Genomic DNA, 25,053 nt, shown 5'->3' with positions numbered 1-25,053 from the left:
ACATCCAATTCCAAATTTGGAGATTTTGTTCAGCGTAGCAGATTTCCAGATAGAAATTATGTTTTTTGAGGAGGAAAGTCCCCCACAGCCTTTAGGGCACAAGGGTTGTAAGTTATACCCTGGGAGCATATAAGGTTTTTATGAAGGCGTTGTCGTAGAAACTTCAAAAAAGGTTCATTCGATTTGAAATTCAAAGGGCTAGTGCCCTTTTCAATAGTCGAAAATTATCTGAGGGCAACTACCCCCCCCCCCCACCCACGCCCATCATTCCCCTAAACATATCAAATCAAAATTTTGAGATAGCCATTTTGTTTAGCGTAATTGATTTCAAGATAGAGAATATGTTTTTGAGGAGGACACTCCCCACAACCCTCGGGGCAAGGGTTGTAAATTATGCCCTGGGGGCATATAAGGTTTTTATAGAAGGTGTTGTTGTGGATACTTCAAAAAGAGCTCATTCGATTGGAAATTGAAATGGCTAGTGCCCTTTTTAATAGTCGAAAGTGACTTGGAAGGTAACGATTGGAAGGTAACTAACACCACTTCAACGCCCACCTTTTCCCCAAACATCCAATAAAAATTTTGAGATAGCCAATTTGTCCCACGACGTTCCAAGTTCAGGAAATTATACCTTTGAGCAGGACACTCCCCCCACATTCCTCAGGGCAAGGGTTGTAAGTTATGCCCTGGGGGCATATAAGGTTTTTATTGAAATCTTTGTCGTAGAAACTTGAAAAAGGGCTCAGTCGATTTGAAATTCAAAGGGCTAGTACCCTTTTTAATAGTCGAAAGTGATTTGAGGGCAAATAATCCCTCTCTCACACCCACCTTTTCCCCAAGCACATCCAATCAAAATTTTTAGATAGCCTTTTGATTCAACGTAGTTGAGTGTTTTGTAAATTAGGTCTTTAAGGATGACAACCCCTCTCCCCACAGCCCTCAGGGCAAGGGTTGTAAGTTATGCCCTGGGGGCATATGAAGTTTTTATTGAAAGCGTTGTCGTAGAAACTTCAAATGCGCTCATGGAATTGGAAATTGAAAGGGTTAGTGCCTTTTTTAATTTTTGAAAGTGATTGGATAGCGACTAACGCCCCTCTGACGCCCACCATTTTCCCAAACACATCCAATCAAAATTTTTTGATATCCATTTTGTTCAACTTAGTTGAAAGTTCTGGAAATTAGGTCTTTTAGGATGATAACCCCCCTCAGAGCCCTCAGTGCAAGGGTTGTAATTTATGCCCTGGGGGCATATAAGGTTTATATAGAAAGTTGTTCTATAAATCATAGGCAGCGCGAGTAAAGAACGATGTTGGCACAATGTATTTTTTATTTATTTTTTTTTCATACCAGGGCATCATATCGAAGGAGTTGTCGTAGAAACATCGAAAAGGGCTCATTCGATTGGAAATTGAAGTGGCTAGTGCCCTTTTTAAATGTCGAAAGTGGTTAGAGGGCAAGTAGCCCCCCCCATGCCCATCATTCCCCCAAACACATCCAATCAAAATTTTGAGATGGCCATTTTGTTCAGCGTAGTTGATTTCCAGATAGAAAATATGTTTTTGAGGAGGATATTCCCCCACAACCATCAGGGCAAGAGTTTTAAGTTATGTCCTAGGGGCATATAAGAACGATGTTTGCACAGTTTAATATTTATTAATTTTTTCCCTTAGAGCAGGGCACTTCGTATCGAAGAAGTTGTCGTAGAAACTTCGAAAAGGGCTCATTCAATAGGAAATTGGAGTGGCTTGTGCCCTTTTTAATAGTCGAAAATGATTGGAAGGCGACTAAAACCCCTTCCACGCACACCGTTTTCTGAAACAAATCCAATCAAACTTTTGGGAAAACCATTTTGTTTAGCGTCGTTGAATTCCAGATAGAAATTATGTTTTTGTGAAGGACACTTCGCTACAGCCCTCACGGCAAGGGCTTCAAATTATGCCGTGAGGGCATATAAGGTTTTTTTATAGAAGGCGTTGTCATAGAAACTTCAAAAAAGGCTCATTCGATTGGAAGTTCAATGGGCTAGTGACCTTTTTAATAGTCGAAAGTGATTAGAGGGCAACTAACCCGCCTCTCACGCTCACCTTTTCCCCAAACACATCTAATCAAATTTTTTAGATAGCCATTTTATTCAGCGTAGTTGATTTCCAGATAGAAAATATATGTTGAGGAGGACCCTCCCCCACAACCCTCGGGGCAAGGGTTTTAAGTTATGCCCTGAGGGCATATAAGAACAATGTTGGCACAATGTATTATTTATTATTTTTTCCTTTAGAGCAGGGCACTTCGTATCAAAGAATTTGTCATAGAAACTTTGAAAAGGGCTCATTCAATTGGAAATTGGAGTGGCTTGTGCCCTTTTTAATAGTCGAAAGTGATTGGAAGGCAACTAACACCCCTTCCACGCTCACCATTTCCCGAAACACATCCAATCAATATTTTGAGATAGCCATTTTGTTCAGCGTAGTTGATTTCCATATAGAAAGTATGTTTTTGAGGATGACACTCCCCCAAAACCCTCGGGAAAAGGGTTGTAAGTTATGCCCTGAGGGCATATAAGAACGATGTTGGTACAATGTTTTATTTATTATTTATTCCTTTAGAGCAGGGCACTTCGTATCGAAGAAGTTGTCATAGAAACTTCAAAAAGGGCTCATTCAATTGGAAATGGGAGTGGCTTGTGCCTTTTTCAATAGTCGAAAGTGATTGGAAGGCAACCAACACCCCTTCCACGCCCACCATTTCCCGAAACACATCTAATCAAAATTTTGAGATAGCCATTTTGTTCAGCGGAGTTGATTTACAGATAGAAATTATATTTTTGAGGAGGACACTCCCTCGCAGCCTTCAGGGCAAGGGTTGTAAGTTATGCCCTGGGGGGCATAAAAGGTTTTTATAGAAGGCGTTGTCGTATAAACTTCAAAAAAGGCTCATTCCGTTGGAAATTCAAAGGGCTAGTGCCCTTTTTAATAGTCGAAAGTGGTTGGAGGGCAACTACCCCCCCCCCCACGCCCATCATTCCTCTAAAAACATCCAATCAAAATTTTGAGATAGCCATTTTGTTCAGCGTAGTTGATTTCCAATAAGAAAATATGTTTTTGAGGAGGACACCCCCCACAACCCTCGAGGCAAAGGTTTTAAGTATTGCCCTGAGGGCATATAAGAACGATGTTGGCACAATGTATTATTTATTATTTTATCCTTTAGAGCAGGGCACTTCGTATCGACGAAGTTGTCGTAAAAACTTCGAAAAGGGCTCATTCAATTGGAAATTGAAGTGGCTTATGCCTTTTCTAATAGTCGAAAGTGATTGGAAGGCCACTAACACCCCTTCCACGCCCACCATTTCCTGAAACATATCTAATCAAAATTTTGAGAAAGCCATTTTTTTCAGCGGAGTTGATTTCCAGATAGAAAATATGTTTTTGAGGAGGATACTCTCCCAAAACCCTCGAGGCAAGGGTTTGAAGTTTTGCCCTGAGGGTATATAAGAACGATGTTGGCACAATGTACTATTTAGTATTTTTTCCTTTAGAGCAGGGTACTTCGTATCGAAGAAGTTGTCGTGAAAACTTCAAAAAGGGCTCTTTCAATTGGAAATTGAATTGGCTAGTGCCTTTTTTAATAGTCGAAAGTGATTGGAAAGCAACTAACACCCCTTCCATGCCCACCATTTCCCGAAACACATCCAATAAAACTTTTGAGATAGCCATTTTGTTCAGCGTAGATGATTTCCAAATAGAAATTATGTTTTTGAGGAAGACACTCCCCTTCAGCCTTCAAGGCAAGGGTTGTAAGTTCTGCCTGGGGGGGGGCATAAAAGGTTTTTATAGAAGGCGTTTGTCGTATTAACTTCAAAAAAGGCTCATTCGATTGGAAATTCAAAGGGCTAGTGCCCTTTTTAATAGTCGAAAGTTATTGGAGGGCAACTAACCCCCTTCTCACGCCCACCTTTTCCCCAAACACATCCAACCAAAGTTTTGAGATAGCCATTTTTTTCAACGTAGTTTTAAGTTCTGTAAATTAGGTTTTTCAGGATGACAACCCCCTCAAAGCCCTCAGGGCAAGGGTTATAAGTTATGCCCTGGGGCATATAACGTTTTTATAGAACGCGTTGTCGTAGAAACTTCAAAAAAGGCTTATTCTATTGGAAATTCAGAGGGCTAGTGACTTTTTTAATAGTCGAAAGTGATTGGAGGGCAACTAGTCCCCCCACGCCCATCATTCTCTTATGAAAATGACCAGGCGATATGCTCCACAATTTCCTCTGTAGCAAGTGAGTAAGATCTGAGCCTTGTAATTGTCGGTGACTTCAGCTTACCTAAGGTTGACTGGCAACAACGCTACACTGGCACTTAGACGCATGAACCAACATGGCTCTACATAGAAACGCTTAACGATAACTATCTCGAACAGCTGATAGATGAGCCCAGATAAAACCATGCAAGTGCTGTATCAAGTATAACTCACGAAATCTTGTTAATTTTTTGTCAACTTTTTGGCATTCCTGCTTTAAATAAAAAAAAAAATCAAGGTACTATCACTTAAATATAATAACTCCCAATGCCCCCCTCTGGATACCATCTTGATAGGATAACGTATCTGCTTTAAATAAAAAAAATAATTAACTTATTGGCACTCCTGCTTTCAAAAAGAAAAAATCGAAGTATTGTCATTTAAATATGATAGCTCACTACCCCCCCCCCCCCCATCTTGATACCACCTTGATAGGATGCCGTCCCTGCTTTAAATTAAAAAAAAAATAACTTTTTGGGATCCCTGCTTTCAAAAAAAAAAGTCAGAGATATTATCATTTAAATGTAATGCCTCCCTACACCCCCCTCTGGATACCACCTTGATAGGATACCGTCTCAGCTTTCATTAGAAAAATAATTTACTTAATAATTAACTATGTCACTATATGGTTCAAACCAACACGTAAAATAACTTTAAACAGATTAGTGTTGCTTGAAAAAACATTGAGGGTATGAGTAAAGGGGTACAAAGACAACAACAAAAATGTCAAAATTAGTGAGATATACTTCAAACTACCGGAAAACTGAGTCATAGATGCGCCATGGCATTCAATAAGATCCACAGAATCTAATTAAAAGGGAGCACACAAAAAAGCCAAATTAGGCTAGTAGCCTATCAGAAATCGCAAAATACCCAAGACAATGAACAAGTCCTAATGGGGGACCCTGGGTCTATCAGAATATTTCAATGGTTTACCAGGGAATTTGATATCATGTTCCTGTCTCCACTTTAAAGGGAAAAAAAACAATTATCTTTTTGGCATCCCTGCTTTCAATAAAAAAAGAGGTATTATCATTTAAAAATGATAGCCCCCTGCCGCCCCCCCTGATAGGCAATAATTTACGATTTATTTATGAATCATATTTTTGGGGTAACTTCTGGTTCAATCTTTAATTCCCCAACCTTGCACATAGCTTAGTCTATAGCTAAATCTTGTCTCAATAGAAGGTTTTTTTGGGGGGGGGAATGTTTCAGAAAGAAGACTGTATTTTCTATCAGGCGTTCAACAATTGAGTATTAAACGTTAAGAAAATCTTATCTAAAAACAGCAAACAAAAAAAAACTGCAAACTTACAATTCAGCTGTAGAAACAATATTTCAGCTATCAACTTCAAAATCCAACTGAAGGCTGAAGCTGTATAGTAGTGAATGCGTTCTATAATTCTATTCAACTTGAAAATAAAATTCTTGACAACGAATGATATAAGAAATAGCGATTGGGAAACTGCATTCGAAATTAGTTAAACTCATTTCATAAAGATGATACTTTTTGTGTCAATATATGAAGAACTGTGTATATTGCAATATTTGCAATTGCAAGTTGCTGGTGATAAATCGCTAGGGTTGGCACCGTGATTGCGTGATTTTCGGGGATTCGGGGAACCAAATTTCTTTTCGGGGTGACGCATACATTTTCGGGGAAATACCCAAAAACTCGGGGAGAGCGCAAGACCTTCTTGATTTCTAATCGGGAAAATCGAAATACTAAACCACACGAGAAGGAAAAGCTCCGATTTTGCGGTTGACGCAATAAAGAATTGGCGCAAAATCAATTTGAAGTGGACCGAACGCCACCGCCTCTGCCGGTGGCGGCGCGCCTGCGGCGCTCCGCTGGCGCTACGACACTTCGGCGGCATTCGACCGGGCCTCGCGTCGGCAGCGTTCGGTCGATCCGCCGGCACGGCACCGGGGTCTAAACTCAACACCCCCAGTGGTCGTAAGTCCTTTGTCGATTCAGTGTGTTCAAATGCTTCTCAAATCAGTGAACTACGTAAGAGTAAAGACGACTGGAAACTTATAGTCAAGTCTAAAGATACTGCTGAAGCTATCGTTGACCACATAAAAGGCGCGCAGCCCACGATAAGTGCGTCACTAAGGGGTCCCAACTTCATTGGGGTATTGAAGAGAATTCCCGTCGAAATGGAGGATCAAGATGTGTTGCACCTTGCCCCTAGAGCTTGCAAAGCAGTTAGGATCGGAAGATCACGCTCTTACAAAGTTTACTTCGATACCCGCGCTGACTTGGACTCTTTCCTCAAACACGGAGCCAAAATTGATTACGAAGTACTTTCTGTTGACGAATACAAGTTTTTGCCAAGAAGATGCTTCTCTTGTCACGCCGAAGGCCATCGTGCGGCCAATTGTAATAATATCGCCATTTGCGGTCGCTTTGGAGCAGCTGATCACGCGTCCAGCAAATCCAATCCATGCACTAGCGCTAGTTTTGTGTATTATGTAAGAACAAAAGTCACACATACTACAGCGCAAACTGCCCCGTTGCTAAACAGAAGCCTCCATTTATTTTTCCCGATTTATAGAAAACCTACGCACAATGATAGGTATTTGAATTTTTATTCTTGCCATCCTATGTCGGTGAAACGAGGGGTTGTAATTTCACTAGTGGATAGAGCCTTCAGAATTTATTCCCAGGAATTTCTGGATTCAGAATTGTTATATTTGAGGGATATTTTGTTCTGTAATAATTACTCAATTAAGTTCATTGACAAAATAATATAAAACAGACGTGTTAAACATGATAGTAGGGTTATTGGGGTTTCTCAGTCTTTAGATTTAAATGTATCAAAAAGTTTCATTTCATTGCTATATGTACCTGGTTTGGGTGAGAAGCTTTCTCAGATTTTGCGTAAATTTAGTATTGATACATGTTTCCAATCGTTGAGGCCAATGGCTAGTTTCTTTAGTTCTGGTAAGGATTTAACCCGGGGAAATTTAATAAGTGGGGTGTATTCCGTGTTCTTGTGGGAAGTTCTATATTGGTAGGACTCACCAACAATTTGTTGAAAGGTTTATTGAACACCGAAATTCAATAGAAAGAACCCTACAATTAAGCAAGCCTCCAGAAACTTTTGTTTCAGCTTTAGCTGAACATATTTGGTTTCAACGACATCACTTTGTAAATTTTGATGAGAGCTTAGCTATTTCAATTAGCTAAAGTGTACAGACAATGGGCGACAGTAGTCATTGAATTTAAAAAGCTTTTTTTTGCTAACCTTTCGATAAATAGGGATATAGGTAGTTTAAATATTGACCCGATTTATGATAATCTTCTAAAGAGTGAATCAACAGTCAATAAGGGAGTTAAGATTATAAATAATCACCAGGGGACTGTTTTACCTGCTAGACCAAAACGATTTGCTTCAATAATAGCCAATAAAAGGATTTTTTCGTAACAGAATAGTTAAAGTAATTTCCACTTTTTTATTTTTCTTCAGTTGCTCTGGTGTTCTCACTAAAGTAACTCCATAATAGCATCTTTTCCCTACGTCGATCAGTTTGCGCCAATTGTATAATTTTTTTTTTAGGTGGTGGTATTATTGGTTTTTTAGTTTTAACTTGTTTTTTTTTATCTTGTTCTTCTTCTGTCTTTCGTGCTGAAGACGCCTTGTTTGTGATGCAGGCGAAATATCCGCGTTGTTTTGCATTTGTCTTTTCTTTTCTCTCCACTGGCCGCAGTCTCGTTTGTTGTTTTTTTTTTTTTTCGTTGAGATTTTTCTCTTTGTTGGTTTTTTGTCATGGCTGGCCAGTTCAGCTTAAGATCTTTAATTGATCAAACCTAAGCCCTGACCTTTTGGATTCGGAGGATAACTACCTTGCTGTTAGAGTAAACAATGTGGCTATAATTAATGTCATCTTCCCACTGACTACCGGGGCGACAAGTCGGAACACCACTTCGCAATTAGTATGTCTAAACTTTCTAAATGCCTGGAAAAAGCTCGTCAAGGAAAGCTTCATTGTATTATAGTAGGTGACTTCAACTGCAACCTGGAGTTCGACGACCACGCGGTGTCAAGTCGCAGAAGTGTTTTACTCGGCATTATGAGTGATGATCTCTGCGTCAGAGCCAAAAGTGAAAAATACATATACATTCATATCTCTGGAAGTACGTCCAACATGGACCATGTTGCAGCAAGCCAATCTGTTAATATTCCTTCTGTGCTTGTTATGGAAAATAGCTTTACGTCTGACCATCTCCCACGCAAGTTTAGAGCATATTTCTCGCAGGCTCAGTTACCATAAGATACGGACAGCGCGATGTCGTGTAAAAGGTGGATTAATTTACCGAATTGGTCTAGGGTTAATATTCAGAAATTTAATGAGTCGTGTGATGTAATCTTGGACAAAATCGGCATGCCCCATGATCTACTTTGTAACTCTGCTCGTGCAGACTCAGTTGATACGCAAGTGAAGCTAAATGTATATTCTGTCGAATTGATCCATTCTTTGCGTATTGCCGAACTTGTGGCTGTTCCTATTAAGCGCATTAAAAGTGGGACGGAAAATATCGGGTGGTCAAAGAACCCAGAACTTTGTGAAGCATGTGATAAGGCACAATTTTGGTTGAAAATTTGGAGAGACTGTGGCTCCCTTAGGTCTGATATTGTAAATCAGATAAGATTGCAGACTAAACAACGGTTCGCGAATGAGCGTGCCAAGTATAGGAGCTCAATTCAGTCACTTTATTCCGAAAACGCTCTTAGTAATCCAAATGAGCTTTGGAAAATGGTGCTAAAACCACAAAATAATTGCCTTAATAATATACCGGATTATGACATCCCTGAATGAACTTGAGTCGAATATTATGAGAACATGTTCTCAGCCCCTGAAAATTGCCTTGCGGATTATTTTAAGTGAGAGTTAGATTCTTTCTTAGCTAGTTCATCTGATTCTGATGTTGTGGTTTCTCTAGAGTGTGTAATGAAGGCTATTAATCGCCTTAAGAAAAAGAAATCTAGGGGTTCAGATAAAATTTACGCGTTCCATGTCAAAATATGTAGTCAATTATTCCTCATTCATATTACACTGTTATTTCAAATGATTTTCGTCACTGGAATAGTTCCGTCGTCTTTTTGCATTAGGGCTTTAACTCCGATCCCTAGGAAAGGTAAACCTCATCGGGAGTGTTCGTCTTTTCGGCCAATTACGGGTTCGACAACTTTTTGTAAAATATTTGAGCTTTTGATAATTAATGAGGTCCGAAATAAGTGTTATAGCCCGGACTCACAGTTTGGATTCCAGCCACGTCTGGGTTGTTGCCATGCGTTGTCTGCCGTAGCACCTATTCTCGTTGATGCCGAGAAAACTGGAGAGTTTGGCTCTCGCAACGTACGATGTTCAACGTGCCTTCGACTCTTTGATTCATGATGAGTTGATATTGGACATGGGAAAGCGCAGGGTAAAAAAAAGAAACCCTTCTTCCTTTAAAAGATATGTATGTAAATATGAAAGCCGAACTTAAGCTCTCGCATCAGCATCCGGATCTTAAAATAAAAAATAATCCTGTTGTCCCGGCTAAAAAAGGGGCAATAATTTCACCTACTGCTTTTAATAATACGATAATCCGAGGCCAATAGAGTTGTAACACAACTTGTGTCCTGCGATGCATCGATGTTTCGTTAATATCAGACGCAGATGATATATCTAATTCGAGTCGCACTGTCTCGGGTATAGAGGAAAACTTTAACATTCTCCAACATGACTATAAGCAGCTCGGATTAGAGTTTAACGCAGAAAAGTCGGAAATCCTGCTTTTTAATTGAAATCAGTCCCCGATGGTTTTACGATTGCTCTTGGAAATGCTAAGGTTAAGCCAGTCCACTTCATTACTTACCTAGGTCTTCCTATCAGTTCAACTCCAAGAACAACCGCCGACTGCTTATCGCTCATCTGCAGAAGCGAATTGGTTTTCTATATAGTAAAATTGTTTCAAATAAGTTAAGGTTCAATAGACAAGTTTTATCTTGCCTTTATAATGCAATTGCACTCCCCCATTTTTTGTATTTGAGTCCTTTTTGGAGAATTTTTCCCGAGTGCAATAAATGTAAACTTCGATCTGTTTTCTTTAAGTATGCTAAGTTTCTACTTTGGTCCTGAAATTCTTTTCTTATTAGGAATTATAATATAGCAGACCCAAATTCAGCCAACCTTAATCAGATTTCAAAGTTCAATAATAATGTTAAAAGCCATCCATGGTTTGAAATCCTCCGGCGGTAGAACTCAGTGTTTTGTTTGCTCTATGGTTTAACCAGTCTTTTCTTGCTAGTGAGTATTACATTGTGTCTAAAAGTTGTATTTTTATGTATTTTGTATTTGCCTTGTTTATCTTTTTCTTGTGTTTTTATGTACTCCGTCTCTTTTGTTTGATTTTGACGGGTAATAAAATATTATTATTATAATTAATACATATTTATGATCACCATAAAAAGCTGATTCTTTGACTGAATGTTATCAATAGTTAGGCTCTTATACTTTCGTTATTGACAAGGATTGTTATTTACTTACCATTCATTACTATGAAGATTTTGTTTTTTTGCTCCAACCAAATCATATAGAAACAATATTTGTGGAAAACTGGTTAGGGGTTACTCAGTTACAAATTAGAACGTATATTTTCCTTATTATGGGTCAAAATCTATTGGCAGGTAGCCAACAATGGAGCAACAAACATTTTTTCCATGGTTTTTTCCTATTCTGCTCTCTTTCCTTTAGTTTCCTTATAATTACTTTATAGTCCCAAATTTCCAGGGGGAGGGGCATGACCCCCTTGCCGGCACCCATGCCCTCCCTCCATCATATGTACGTGCCTGCACCAAATTTAGATTCACCCAACTGTGTCTCTTTCCACCCCCAGCCTTTTATAATGAGTTTTTAAAGTTGCACCCAGATTGCGGCATGTTTACGGGAGGCAAAAACTTACGACTGAAATACACGGACAGCAAGGGATACTGGTTTCTGGAGCTCAAAACTTGTACAGTAGGCTATATACATAATCAGGGCTATATCTTATGAAAGTAGGCCAACAAAGGATTTGTATGCAGCCTACTGCCGAAAAAACATGCTTGTTTGGTCCCCTCTACCTCCTAAGAAAGCCTTTGCTATAACCAAGCACTTTTGAGCCCAATCAACAACAATGTTTTCGCTCCAGGATTAGAAACTCCTTGAACTCATATTTCGCATCTTCCCCAAATTGCAACAAAACAAAATTTTTACTGACCGAGAGGAAAGGCGGCGATACATATGCGTTAGTAGAAAACAGATAACATAAATCCAATTTCATGATGAGTCGAGATATTTTTTCACCTTTTTTAGATGTTTATGATAGGATATACTTAACTATTCATTTTCAAACAGTTCGTGGTAACGAACTGTAAGTAAGGAGCAACCCGACTCAATAGTAACCGAGGGGAGGTAGTAGTTACAGGGGATGATCTTTCCATGGAGGATGTTTCCTTGGGAGAAGGGACATTTGTCTGAGGGGAACGCCAGATTTCACAGTATTGGTTAAAAAATGTTTCGAAAGTGAATAAAAAAAACAAGTTTTTGTCAATTTAAAGCAAGGACCGCCATCAATACTTGAGACGAACAAAAAGGAGTGTGTATATGAGGGGGTTCGCCCCCTGGTCAACACCACGCCCTTTACGATAAAGTTTGTTTTAGTACTTTCAAAAGAGCTATCTATTCTGATTACCCGGCTTTTGTGATTCAGGGTTTTGTGATTCAAACAAAATTCGAACTTTAGCGTAAAGAGCAAGGTATTGACTAGGGGTAAACTCCCTAATATACGTCATAAAACATACGAATAAAGGAGTTCGTTACGTAAGTTACGTCATAACAAAATTTCGAGAAAGCCATTTAGCCAAAACAAGTAAAATTAATATGCAAATTTTTCAACTGAAAATAAGGAGCGACATTAAAACCTTGAACGAACAGATATTATTCCGTATATGAAAGGGGCTGTCCCCTCCTCAACGCCTCGCTCTTTACGCTAAAGTTTGACTCTTTCACACAACTTTATTTTTTAAAGCAATAAAAAATTTAGCGTAAAGAGCGAGGTGTTGAGGAGGGGACAGCCCCTTTCATATACGGAATAATTCCTTTTCGTTTTAAGTTTGTATGTCGCTCCTTACTTCCAGTTTAAAAAAACTTGTTTTTTTTTTAATTAAATAAAGGAGACAATTGAAAAATTTCGTACAAAACTTTCTCAATCGACAGAAGATCTCTGTGTCAGTAACTTTTTTTAAAATATACCATCTGTAGCACCAATCTCTCCTAAAAAGTTCTTCAAACTTCCTGAAGTATATATTTCAAATCTTATAGAACAAGAAACTTTTGTATTAAATTAAAAAGGGACTGATATAATTTTCAAGAATGAAGCAGATTTTTAGAATATCACAAATAAAATCACAGAAACGCAGTGAAGAGCGGAACAAGGAATTTAACCAAAGTTACTTTTGAAATAACAGAAAAGATCTGTGTCACCAATTGATATTATGCTGTCATGTCATCTAAAATTTTCGTATGGTCATTTAGTTAAGTAAATAAATAATTTTTTTATGTTTTGAACTCCCTGAGTCCCGAAATTACCAAGCTACATCTCCAGTTTCAAAAACCCAAAGAGTCGATTACATGCGACTTAAGTTGAGCGATGATCAGAATATTAATCCGATATTAGAATATTGCAAGAAATTTTAGAATCGTCCATTTGTTCTTTCATTAAAGCATTAGAAAATAAGATCAAACCAAATTTTTTGTAAAGCTTATTGTTTTATTTACAGTCCTCCACACTACCTTCAGATAATTTCCCTAGAAAACATTTAATATATCTTCCTCATCTTTTGAAGTGCTCCCTTTTTAAAGCCGTGCTTGACCACAACCATTACTGTGGCTTCCAATATTTCAGTCTTAGTTTGAAGACTAATCTTCCTATTCTCCAAAACTCTCAAAGTCATTCTCCTACCCAGGTAAGTAAATCTATCCGCTTGATTGATTTCCTTCTTACCTAATATTATCTCATCACTCTCATTCATTCCTAGTCTAAACGACCTAGTCTTCTTAACATTAATGTTCAAACCTATTCCTGCACCCTAAACTCTACCAAAATTACTTCATACCACTAGCATGTTTATCTAGAATACTCAAATCATATGCACAATATAATTGTTAGAGCTTTGATGGACAAGGTCCATCAAAACAATATATATAAAAGGGGATAGGAAACAACTCTACTGAGCTCCTGACTTCACACCGAACTTACTTGTAACTTTACTTCCTAAGTTAACCGCAGCAATATTATTCCGGTACATAGCAGTATTTACTGTAACATCGTATCTGTTCTCATCTGACCAGAAATTTGCGGATTTAAGTTCAAAGCTACCCAAAAAAAGGGCTATAGTTCCCATCGAAATAGAAATTTTAGCCTTTGATCACCATTTTCATTAACTGATGAATATTTCTTATATCCGATTTTAGCATTTTCAAATGATTCCTTTTCAAAGTTTTAAGCGTCTAGTATTTTTTTTCTTTTTCCTCTTCTTCATATTTTCTAAATATAAATTGCATTTGAAACACCACAAAAGCGTGCAATAATGGATTCCAGTCTGATGAAACTCTTATTTCACTCTGAAGTGTTTTTCTTTTAATTTAACTCTGTTCATTCTAGTCTTTCTTTTTCAACTAAACATAGTAGGGTGTTCAGATACTGCAATGAGGTATCGTGGAGAAATTTCTTCCATCGTCCCATGAAAAGAACACATTAGAGGGGAGTTCCCTACCACTATGGGTTTTTCGAGGATGCCTATTAGGAATCTCTTGAAGAAAAACAAATAAAATTCAGGAAAACGTCCAAAGAACACCACAAGTTTACACCTTCTTTGGCAATTGATATAACTTGCCTCTAAAAATAACACAGAACCAGTTTTTGTTTGCAGAAGCATAAACATTAACACATCAACAGAGACGCTTTGTTTTCCACAATAAATTTTATATCTGAGCCTAAAATCCCTTTCTTCGTTAGAATGCTCTTATCACATTCATGCTAAATAAAAAAATAAAAAATAAAACTTCGATTATACATAATTTTTATTGAAAGAATCAGGATTGTATATTTCTATTGTTAACACTTCGTCAAATTAGAGCAGATAGAAGAGAAATTACTGTTCCCACTTACGAAATTCCATACCATCAGGGGGCTTCACTTCAACTTTGCCCTTTTGGACGTCAGCCCAATTTGTGCTTAAAACCGTACCTCCTGACTCCGCCTGCAAACCATAAGGAATTAATTATTTTTAATTAAAATGGGTTTTATGAGTCTCAATCAATCGATAATTAAAATAAAAGGAGGACTTTCAACCATTATCAACCTCCTGACTACGGCTCTTTTTAGAAAAAGTCGATTGAACATATAAAAACTTAAAATCCCTTCTTTTGGGTTTAAATAAAACAATTAAATCACAGAAAGCAAACAGTTATTTGTTATAATAATACAATTAAACTAATATTCATTAAAAAAGAGCATCAACTTTCATCAAGGACCTTTACCTGACACTATATGGTCTTGTTAAGAAAGACCTCATACACCTTTTCACACCTGACTCCATAACTGTCATAATATATATTTCATTTTAACGAATCAATAAATTCCTGCCAAGAATAGCACAGAATATCTTCAAAAATATAATTTCACTATGGATCACAAATAACAAAGTAATGCTAATTTTTTCTCGGCCTCATACCTCATTACATGAACAGATTGTCACAGAAAACTAAGAACAGATTCACAGGATCATTAATTTAAAGCTCTTATATCTTTTAGATATAGGTACTAGATAAAATTACCCCCCCCCCCCACCCACATAGATGTCTTCAAGAAAAGAACACAAAAATAAAAATTTGCTTAACTTTTGGCAAGATATCATGGTTGGAGAGTCAAACGTAGCCTCTCAACCTAGTAAAGAACGAAAATTTATAAAAAATACTATCAAGTGAGAAAAAACGTAATTTGAAGCTGATTCAGGAAGGGTAACTGAAATTTCTTTAATCTTAATGGTAAAAGTTTGTGTCGAAACCAAACACATAGTACGAAACCAAACATAGCCGTGAAATGAAACCAAACATAGCCGCGTCTTTCAATAAAAAAAAGTTTCATGATTGGCATACGGTGTTCTTGATTTTAACGTTACACTTGTATTTCAGAAGCGGATAATATAAATGACCAAAAGCTTGTGGCATTAACAATTCGTTCCAAACCATTTTCTATTAATATATCTTCTTATCTATTGCCAGATTCTTCAAATAGATAGAAAAACTACTGCTTTGAGCTTCCATCTTTTTTGGTTTCAGAAAATTATACCCCAACTGCCGACTTTGATTGGTCAATCAAAAATTGTATCCTCAAACGCTGAACATTAGTCAACTTTAGAAATTGTGAATGGCGTGCACAATTTGCACTGCAGTCGTGCGTGAATTTGATCTTATCGACAAGTGTGACTATAATGTTGCACGGGCATTACAGTTTACAGTCCCCAGACTTGAGCAACAAGGAAAATCTTTTTCCCGCGTTGGAAGCTGCGATGTGTCTCCTTTTTTCAAGGTTATTTCAAAATTGCATCTAGCCTCCAGCTGCAGTTGACTTCGAACAGATACAAAGGAGACAAGGACTCTTACCTGTAGACCTGCCAGAGGTAAATGCCACAATTTAGGGTTATCACTACCTTTGCTAAGGAAAAGTCAAACTTAATGATCTCTATGATGTAAAATTATCTCACTAAAAGCAAACTCCCCAAAATTTAAAGTAATGACGCTTTCAAACCTTTTGGCCTAAAGATAAATGCAAAAAAAAAGTATAGTGAACGCTGGATCTCCTCTTGAATTACGATGGGAAAACCAGGCGATAAAGCCAGTCATGGAAATCAAATACTTAGGGAGTACAATCCACAATACTGGACCTTACCAACGAGAAGCGTAACCCAGAATAAGCCAGGCAAATCTATCCTTCAAGAAACTGTCTGCAAATCAAACACTGCCGGTAGAACTCTCTTTGACTCAAGCTACGGCTGTTCAACAGCAACGTTCCCTTGATACTTTGCAATTGTTCCGAAATCTGGCAGTTAGACCAAAAATTTGAATAAAGACTGCTCATATTTGAAACCATGTGCTTGAGACGCATTCGTAATATCCACTAAACCCATTAACAACGACCCCTACTGTACGAGAGAAGCCGTCTCAACCACTGAAAACTGGAGTGACCAAATACAGGAAGTGGATGTACCTCGGGCACGTGATTCGCACGTGATGTCCAAAACTCGGCAACCAAAAGTTGTTCTCCAGTGGATGCCATGCAATAACAGAAGAGGAGGACGCTCCAAAACACCCACGTCGTAGCTACCGAGCTGACCTCACGAATCTCAATGCTATGTTACAACCCAAGTAAGACGATATTTGGCTGCCACAGCAGAGATGACTGGTGACTGTTCTTGAATGCTTTGAACACCTCTGGAGGCACGGGAGGATCTAAGGTTAGGCTTAAGGTAATCCAAAGCTAATAAAGAAGATTCACTAGCGTCAACATAGCAGAGACTGCTAAACGTAGCAGACTCTTTACTTGTTTGTAGATTCCCTCAATTATTTTACCCCTTCTGCACATGACTTTCTAACATACATGAAAATTCCACTTTTATGGTGTGCACGTTTTTTTCCCGCATTTCCAAAAAATCATAATGACAATAAAAAATTCGAAAGTCCCTTACAGCATGACAACCATGCATAAAAATTGAAACAAAAGCTAAATAATTAAAAAGAAAGAAAAAAAAATGATTAAATGTGGACGGCATTATGTCATCGATTTCAACTTACTGAAGAAGATGGTGCGGGTCTAGCCTCCGTGATTCTTACAAAAAGTATCTACACCTGGCTGGATTAATTGCTATAACTTCTCATTTTGGAAAGGTATACGTAATTCTTGCGTGGAGCGAAAAAACATGGCTTTCACGTGTTTTTGAGGCAAAGGCTACTAAGATCTGAAGTGGGTTTTTCTAGTCATATCAGAGAGGACTAAATGAAGTTGTCCACCTAATCTTCCGTTTCTTCAAGGAATGTTTCTGTTTTCCAGTCGAAAGCTCCATTTAAGCAGGAAAGCTAGCAGGCAGCATTTTCAAACTCAAGTTAGACTAAATCTGAAAGCACTTACCGTGTGTGACGATTCCCAGGCCCTATCGCCAAAATGTTTTCTTAAAATTTTAAATAGAAATTTCACGCTTCAAGAAAGAAGTAGAGTCTTATATGTCTGAAAATGCTGCCATTTACTTTTAGAAGCCATTTGTGTTTGTGATTTCGCTGAAGTTCGCTACTTTAATCTCCATGTTTGGGACTGAGGCAGAGAAGAATGTTCCCAACTGTGCAAAAAACAAGCTTTAATAATTCTCTCATTGCTACAGAAATTGGAGGTTTCCCTGAGCTCCCTTCATCAAAGCAAAGCAAGCTAAGCCCTGAATCGTTACAAAAACAACCGGAAGATAGGAAGTAGGCCATGGTGTATCACCCCGCCCCACCCTTTCCATCTCAACTTTTATCAAAAAGGTAAATATGTTGGTTCTTTGTGAACCAGAAGCACACAAAGATTTTCTCCTTGTATAACTGAAGAGCAAAAGTGTGCCCGTAGCCACTTGGGTACTCCTTTTGCAGGAGGACTGGTCTATAATATCTTGTTAGGATGTAGAAGAATGAAAGGACTTTCAATCTTTTCAAGGCAAAAAGTGGGCCCGTGGCCACTCCGAAATCGTCTTGTCACTGCCAAGCCCTCAGCAGAAAAGTGAGCGTAGTCCCCCTTATTTGAGCAAAACCCTGCAAAATTTTTAATATGTCTTAAAAGAGTACTAAAGTGGGCCGTGGCCAATCCAACACTACTGCCCTTCCCATATCCTGGTTTTAAGCAGAAACTTAGACGTATTAAACCTTGTCGAAATAAAAACGTCTGTAGTCTGTTTAGTCTGTATGATTTAAGGAACAAAGTGGGTCCATGGCCTCTCTTACCCCCCCCCCCTCCTTTCCGACACATACTTTCTTGCAGACAGGGAGACAGGTTGTACCTTGTTATAACGGAAATCACACGAGAGTCTTCAATCTGTATTATTAGACAACTAAAGTGGGAAAACTCCCCTTTTAAAACTCCCACCCATCCCACTTCCAGCGGAAAAAAGGCGTGTTGCAATTTGTTTAAATCAATTACCTACAATGGCGGTCAGGTTGTATGATTTTAGGCGCAAAGATGGCCAGTAGCCCCTCGAAAACGTCACCTCCTCTCACCATCACGTGTTTAGCAGCAAACCTGACCAATGCAACCCTTTTTGAAGCGGAATCATGGACGAATTAGACAATTTGGCGCAGCTTTGAAATTATTAGAAGATTTATTAGAAAAACGAATTATTAGAAAAACAATTAATATTGACTACTACTACTACTACTACTAACAACTCACCGCAGCACCAAGCCGCCTGAGGCCAACACAGCTACGCACGCTCCTCCTCCATCCCAATCTATTCAAAGCCTCCCTTTTTACACCCGCCCACGAAGTTTCCATTTCCTGTAAATCTTTCTTTATGACGTCCTCCTACCCCAGACGAGGACGACCTGCTTTCCGTTTAGCCCCACACGGTTGGCCGAAAAGAACAACCTTCGGCAATCTGTCATCCTTCATCCGCACAACATGCCCCATCCACCTCAACCTTTCTTTTATTATAGCCCTAGAGAGCAGTATTGAACCATATAGTCAATATAGCTTCTAATATTGACTAGACGTCAAGAAATACAGAATTAAGCTGGCTTTAAAGAACGTGTCATAATTTTTTTTTTATTAAAAACAAATCCCTATGAGACAACTATGTTTAAGTTCTGAGGGGTTGACAACTGCGGCATTTTATCGATGGTGAAGATACGAAATGAAAATGTTGCTCCCACACCATTCATCGGTGAAGCCGGCCAAAGACTGTAACACTTAAATTTGCCTTTGTAGCGTAACTCTAGTTTTGGTTATCTATGGTAAGAGTACAATCAGATATCTTTGGCTAGTCAGTTAAGTAGTGTCCAAGTTGACTGTTAAATTTTAAAGGTATATAAAGAAAAACTTACAAAAGATTTCATCATGGCACGCTTTACATCATCAGGATTATCCTTATAGATCTTTTGAAATAGCTTCTCTAACGCTGCTTCCCCTTCTTCCTCCTCTTTATCGGCTTCTGCCTCCACTCTTGACCAATCTACTTTTTTCTTGGAAGATGTAGGATATGCTGGTTGCTCCTCTACTGAGGTATCTAAAATCAATATTCGAATTTGATCGATTTTATTAAATATTTTTCAGATATCAAATTATTCTGAGGTAACGTAAAATGGATATGACCTTTCGGGAGTTTTCTACTTGGATTCCCTTTTGTGCGAATGGAATTTTGTTAAAATCTATGATTTCGGCTTTCATAAAGAGTATGACTTTCAAAGCTGACTTGTAATTGTGCTTATAGATATAGTTTGTTTGCAGCTTTTCATCTGTTTCTATTGCTTCATACCTACAAAATGAATAGAAGCAGAGAAACTCATCTCGCCAATGCATCAAGACCATTCGACGGAATCTATACAAGCAGCAGCCTGAATTATGAGCCTCAAATTTCTTTTTTTTTATCACTTGTCCTCATCAAAGACTGAATCCTCTGACCATCCCTAACAGTATTATGAGCAAATGTTTCAGTCCACTATGTATTTTAGTATGTAACTATGTTAATACTTAGAACTATTGTGTTGACGAGCTAGATTTACTAAGGACAGGTAATAAAAGAAGAAAGCCAATAAAAAAAGCCATTAGTAAGAAAAAATTTATTTGGTAATAGGAATAAAGTGCCCAGAAATTAAAGTAAAATAGGATTTCGGGCAGGGACCGGGCCCAGAGAGCACCTACCCCCTACTTCTGTGTGCATTCCTTCTGGAAAATACAATAAAAATCACGATTCTTTCAAAGAACACTTGCTAAATCCAGCTGAATGTGATCCAAATTGAACTATGAGAATTCAAAATTAAAACTCGACACCTTTACTCTTGTTTTTTTTTTCATTATTATTTTTATTGGTTGAATAGCTTGTCGTAAGCAATGCGGTCTAGCAAAGTCCTGTTTGCTAGACCGCAGTATTACTGAACACCACAAATAAATTTAAAGTCCCTACTCAGCGTTATTTTAACAAAAAAAAAATAAAAAAATAAAAACTACACAAAAATTACCGTTTTGTCCATTTATTGATTGACAAGACTTCAGGGGATTTAGGGATTCCTTGAAATTAAAAATTCATGCTGAAATTCAATTAATGAAAATTTAGACATGGGGGGGGGGGAGGTAAAATTTTGGATTTTTTTTCCCTTTATTTCAATGAATCTACCAAAAAAGGGTAATCGTGTGTGAATTGTATGTGAGTGCATATGTCTTAATGTCACACATACTATACAACAAATATGCGTTCATCTCCCTTGAGGATATTTTTTTCCTTTTTAATGAGGCTTATCGAAATTCTTGTTTACCCCCAATCGCGACAATGCATATCTTCATTTTTTTTCACGCCCAATAGTTTCTTTTATGATAAAAATTAAATTACTATGTTAATATACATTAATATTTTGCACCAACAATGGTAGCAGATATATTTTTTTCTCAATTGGTAATTTTTTGTTGTTGTTAAAAATGCTAGTTGATGATGCCCATTGATTCATTTAACAATAACACGGATTTAAAATTGGAAATGCACTCAAGAGATCAACATTACCTGAGGACTTCATAATATTGGCAGGTTTTACAGCACTTTCTTCCTTTCGTTCAAGCGTGTTCCAATGAATACCCTCTGCTTTTTTCAACTTCACTTCGATTTTAGTTTTAGTTACTTTGAAAGAGCATTGCTCAGGCATAATTGGATGACAAGGCACTACAGAAAACTCAATTTGACTTCCATCCTCATTTTTTATTGTTGTTCGAACCTAGAAAGTCAAGCTTTCAGTAGAAGTCGCAAAAATTAGATAAAGGGAAGCAACAGAATAATAGCAAGATCACATTTTCAGGAAGTCATTGAAATAGCCACCGCCAAATTCAACAATATCGTTGACTTTGTTACAAAATGCTTTAGAAATGCTTTTCTATTTAAAAATGACGTTGAAGTCAACTGGGTGTCTTTATCGTCATACACACAACTGACGTCATCTTTAGCACCATTGTAATCTTCAAAATAGTCAAATTCTCATAAAATTGACTACGTTGCTTTACCCACAAGTGAATTTGGTGTAGTTTTCACTTGCATTTATGCAATTCTAAAAAAAATACATTAATATCCCCCAGTCAATATTACAAATATATCAAGCCAAAAAATAAAATACATTATGAAGTCCTATCATAAAAAATCTGTCAAGCAAAAAAAAAAAAAAAAAAAAAAAAAAGTGATTTTTGCTGGACTATATGGAGTGAATTTTATGTGAATTTTACGGAATGATTTGTTGTCTTGTATGGGTTGAGTTTATATGACAGATAAAGGTACCTCCATTTCAAAGTTTTTTTTATAGGCAGCGCAACAGCGCTGTGTAAGCAAAGAGCGATACCGATTAGAATGAATTATTTAATTATTTTTTAACTCTTTTTTCTTTCCGATGCCAAGTACAAGCTTCAGAGGGAACTCATTCGATTGGAAATTGAAAGTTCAAGTGCTCTTTTAAAGAGTCAAGAGTGACTGAAGGACAACTAGCCTCGAACCAATGCCCTTCATAGCTGTCTCTTTAAGACGTCCCGTTAAAATTGTAAATAACTTCTTTTTTTCTTGAGCGTCCAAAAGGCAAAAAGTATTAAAATGAAACGTTCACGGGTATATGTCTATGAAGGTTGTCAAAAGCGCGTATCTGCAATATCTCAGGAAAGGCTAAGGGTATTAAGTTGGAACCTTCAGTGCATATACATGTACAAGAGGATGTACAACTTAACCAAATAGCACTAATTGCGTCCAGCTTGTCAAAAGTGCGTATGTGCAAAATCTACGGAACGGCTGAGGTATTAAGTTGAAACTTTCTGGGCATGCTAAGGGGGATTTTGAATGAAATCAAAAGATGCTATGTGCAGCCAGGCTGTCAAAAGAATACATCTGCAATATCTCAAGAACATCTGAGGGGATTAAATTTTAACTTTTAGGGAATGTTGAGGGTGATCCTGAACTAAACCCAAAGACAATATGTGCATGAAAGTTGTCAAAAGGCCGGATCTGTAATATCTTAGGAGCGGCTAAGCGTATAAGGCCTAATTCGAAACTGTCGAGACATGCCGATGGGGGTGTAAATATTAATCAAAAGACATAATGAACATGCAGGCTATCAAAAAGACATATCGGTAAAATCTCCCGAACTGCTGAAAGTTGAAACTTTCTGGGCATGTTGAACTAAATCCAGACACACTATGTGTAGCTAGGTTGTCAAAAGCGTGTATCTGAAATATCTCAGCGATGGATTTTAAATCGGAATTTTCAAGGAATGTGGAGGAAGATATTGAGATAAATCAAAAGAACTACGAGCATCAATATTGTCGAAAGGGCGCATTTGCAATATCTCAGAAACGACAAGAGGTGCAAAGCTGAAAGTTTCGGGGCATATTGAACTAAATCCAAAGACACTACGCATATGGACTGTCAACAGGGGGTATCTGTAATATCTCAGGAACGGCAAAAAGCTTTAAGTTATAGCTTCCAGGTAGCCAGGTTTTCAAAAGCGTGTATCTGCAATTATTATTACGATTTATTGAAAACCCGTCTTTGTACAAAAAGAAAATGAAGGAGCACTACAAAGAGAAAAAAAAGAAGCAAAATATCACTATACAGCTATGAGAAGCTAACTATAGTTGAAGAAGTTGGCTCCAAGCATATCTTGAAATCTTGTGGTTGAGTTTCTCCATAAGCTTAGCAACAGCTATAGTAGGATCTAATATATCCTATATATAATATGAAGACTGTTGATGAGTTTTGAATTGCGTGTCCAAGTTGGATATCTCAGTAGGTATTTTGCGAAACGGGAAAAAGTGGAGCGGATTTTTAATTTATCAAAATTTGTAAGAATGTTCCAGAAGGGTGCAATGTAGAGGATGTGGGGGAGAGCAACATTTTTGTACAGCGTTGTAAGATAACAGCGATTCAAACGAAACTTAGCAGAGACTATGGAAGCATAGGAAGCTGATATGCAGCATTTGATGACTTCTGTTAGGAGATGCAAGTATGAGAAATGGTATTTCCGATGGGAATACCAAGATAAGCGATTTGGTCAGACGGGCAGATCTTTGAATTCCCAAGTACAATTTCATGAGGAAGTGGGCATTTCCAGCTAAAAAGCATGACGTCAGACTTTACAGCAATAAATTCAATACCAGATTTTAAATAATCTGCTTGCAGTTTTTGGAAAGTTTCAGAAATTTGGTCCGAAGTTCGGCTAATGTTAAAAATGTCATCAGCATAAGTGACTAAGGAGATTTTGAGTCCAGAGAGAAAGCAAGACATCTCACACTGGTCCTGAGCTTCGAGGACATGATTATTGAAATAACAAGGTGAGGCAATTGCACCTTGCCTGGCTCCTCTCTTAACTAGTATATTTCTATCCAGTGGCCTTGCCATTTCATCTTGCTTAAGAGGGATTTTAAGACGGACTCGTAGCTTAGCATACATATCCCTTTGAGATCTAATGATAGCCGGATTTAATCCTCTTCTAACAACCCTTAAAAGTCTAAGGGGGCGGATCAGTGAGTCAAAGGCATGGCGAACATCATGACTCACTAAGGCGAGTGAAGTACCTGTACACGAAGCATCAAGCAGAACATTAGCAACAACTGCAAGGACATCTACACACTCCATGCCATGTTGACAGCCAAATAAATGCGGATGCATGTAACATTTTTTTCCAAGCTCTTTTATAAACAGTAGTTCATAAAGCTCGCATAAACTTGTGGAAAGAGTTATGGGCAATATCTCAGCGATGGATATCAAGTCAGAAATTTCAAAGAATGTCGAAAGAAATATTGAGATAAATCAAAAGATCTACATGCATCAATATTGTCGAAAGGGCGTATTTGCAATATCTCAGAAACAAATAGAAGTACAAAGCTGAAACTTTCGGGGCATATTGAACTAAATCCAAAGACACTACGCATTCCGACTGTCAATAGGGTGTATCTGAAATATTTCAAGAACAGCTAAAGGCATTAAGTTGTAGCTTTTAGGGAATGTTGAACTTAATCATGCTCAAAATATTGAACTCAATCAAAAGACTTTAACCCTGTCTTTTTCTGGGCTCTGCCCGGTTTTTGTGATGGGTTATAAATAAAATGATGAATGATAATATATATATATATATATATATATATATATATATATATATATATATATATATATATATATATATATATATATATATATATATATATATATATATATATATATATATAAGATTAAGCGACGTTAATCCGTGCCGCTCGTCACTCACAATTTGAAAAATTCCAAATTTTTGGCCAAAAAGCTGACGAATGGAGCCATAACTCCAGAATGATAAATAGTAAAAAAAACGCTTAATATCTCAAAAGAAAGCCAACATTGTTCTTGAAACTTTATATTCTATACATAATTGTTGTAATTTTAAGGAAAACAGAGTAGCAACAGTCTTTAGTCTGAATAACGTGAGTTGGTT

General features: G+C 37.6%; 1 protein-coding gene across 6 annotated transcripts in view; it reads right to left on the bottom strand.

Moving 5' to 3' along the window:
- Positions 1-14,399: 14,399 nt before the first annotated feature.
- The window catches only part of Sgt1 (suppressor of G2 allele of skp1), a 41,771-nt gene continuing 31,117 nt past the window's right edge, over positions 14,400-25,053 (bottom strand). For all 6 annotated transcript variants that reach the window (XM_089107929.1, XM_089107932.1, XM_089107927.1 and 3 more), the window contains 3 exons: positions 21,126-21,333; positions 19,456-19,637; positions 14,400-14,591 (listed from right to left, as the gene is read on the bottom strand). In XM_089107929.1, coding sequence (XP_088964055.1) covers positions 14,484-14,591; positions 19,456-19,637; positions 21,126-21,333 — 498 coding nt within the window. In that variant the 3' untranslated portion in view covers positions 14,400-14,483. The remainder of the gene's footprint in view (positions 14,592-19,455; positions 19,638-21,125; positions 21,334-25,053) is intronic.

Source organism: Artemia sp. Qi Xiang Cuo, chromosome 2 (assembly GCF_049724085.1).
Source record: "Artemia sp. Qi Xiang Cuo chromosome 2, ASM4972408v1, whole genome shotgun sequence".
NCBI classification, from domain to species: Eukaryota; Metazoa; Arthropoda; class Branchiopoda; order Anostraca; family Artemiidae; genus Artemia; species Artemia sp. Qi Xiang Cuo.
Note: the sequence above shows the minus strand (reverse complement) of the source record. Positions and strands in the feature narration are given on the sequence as shown.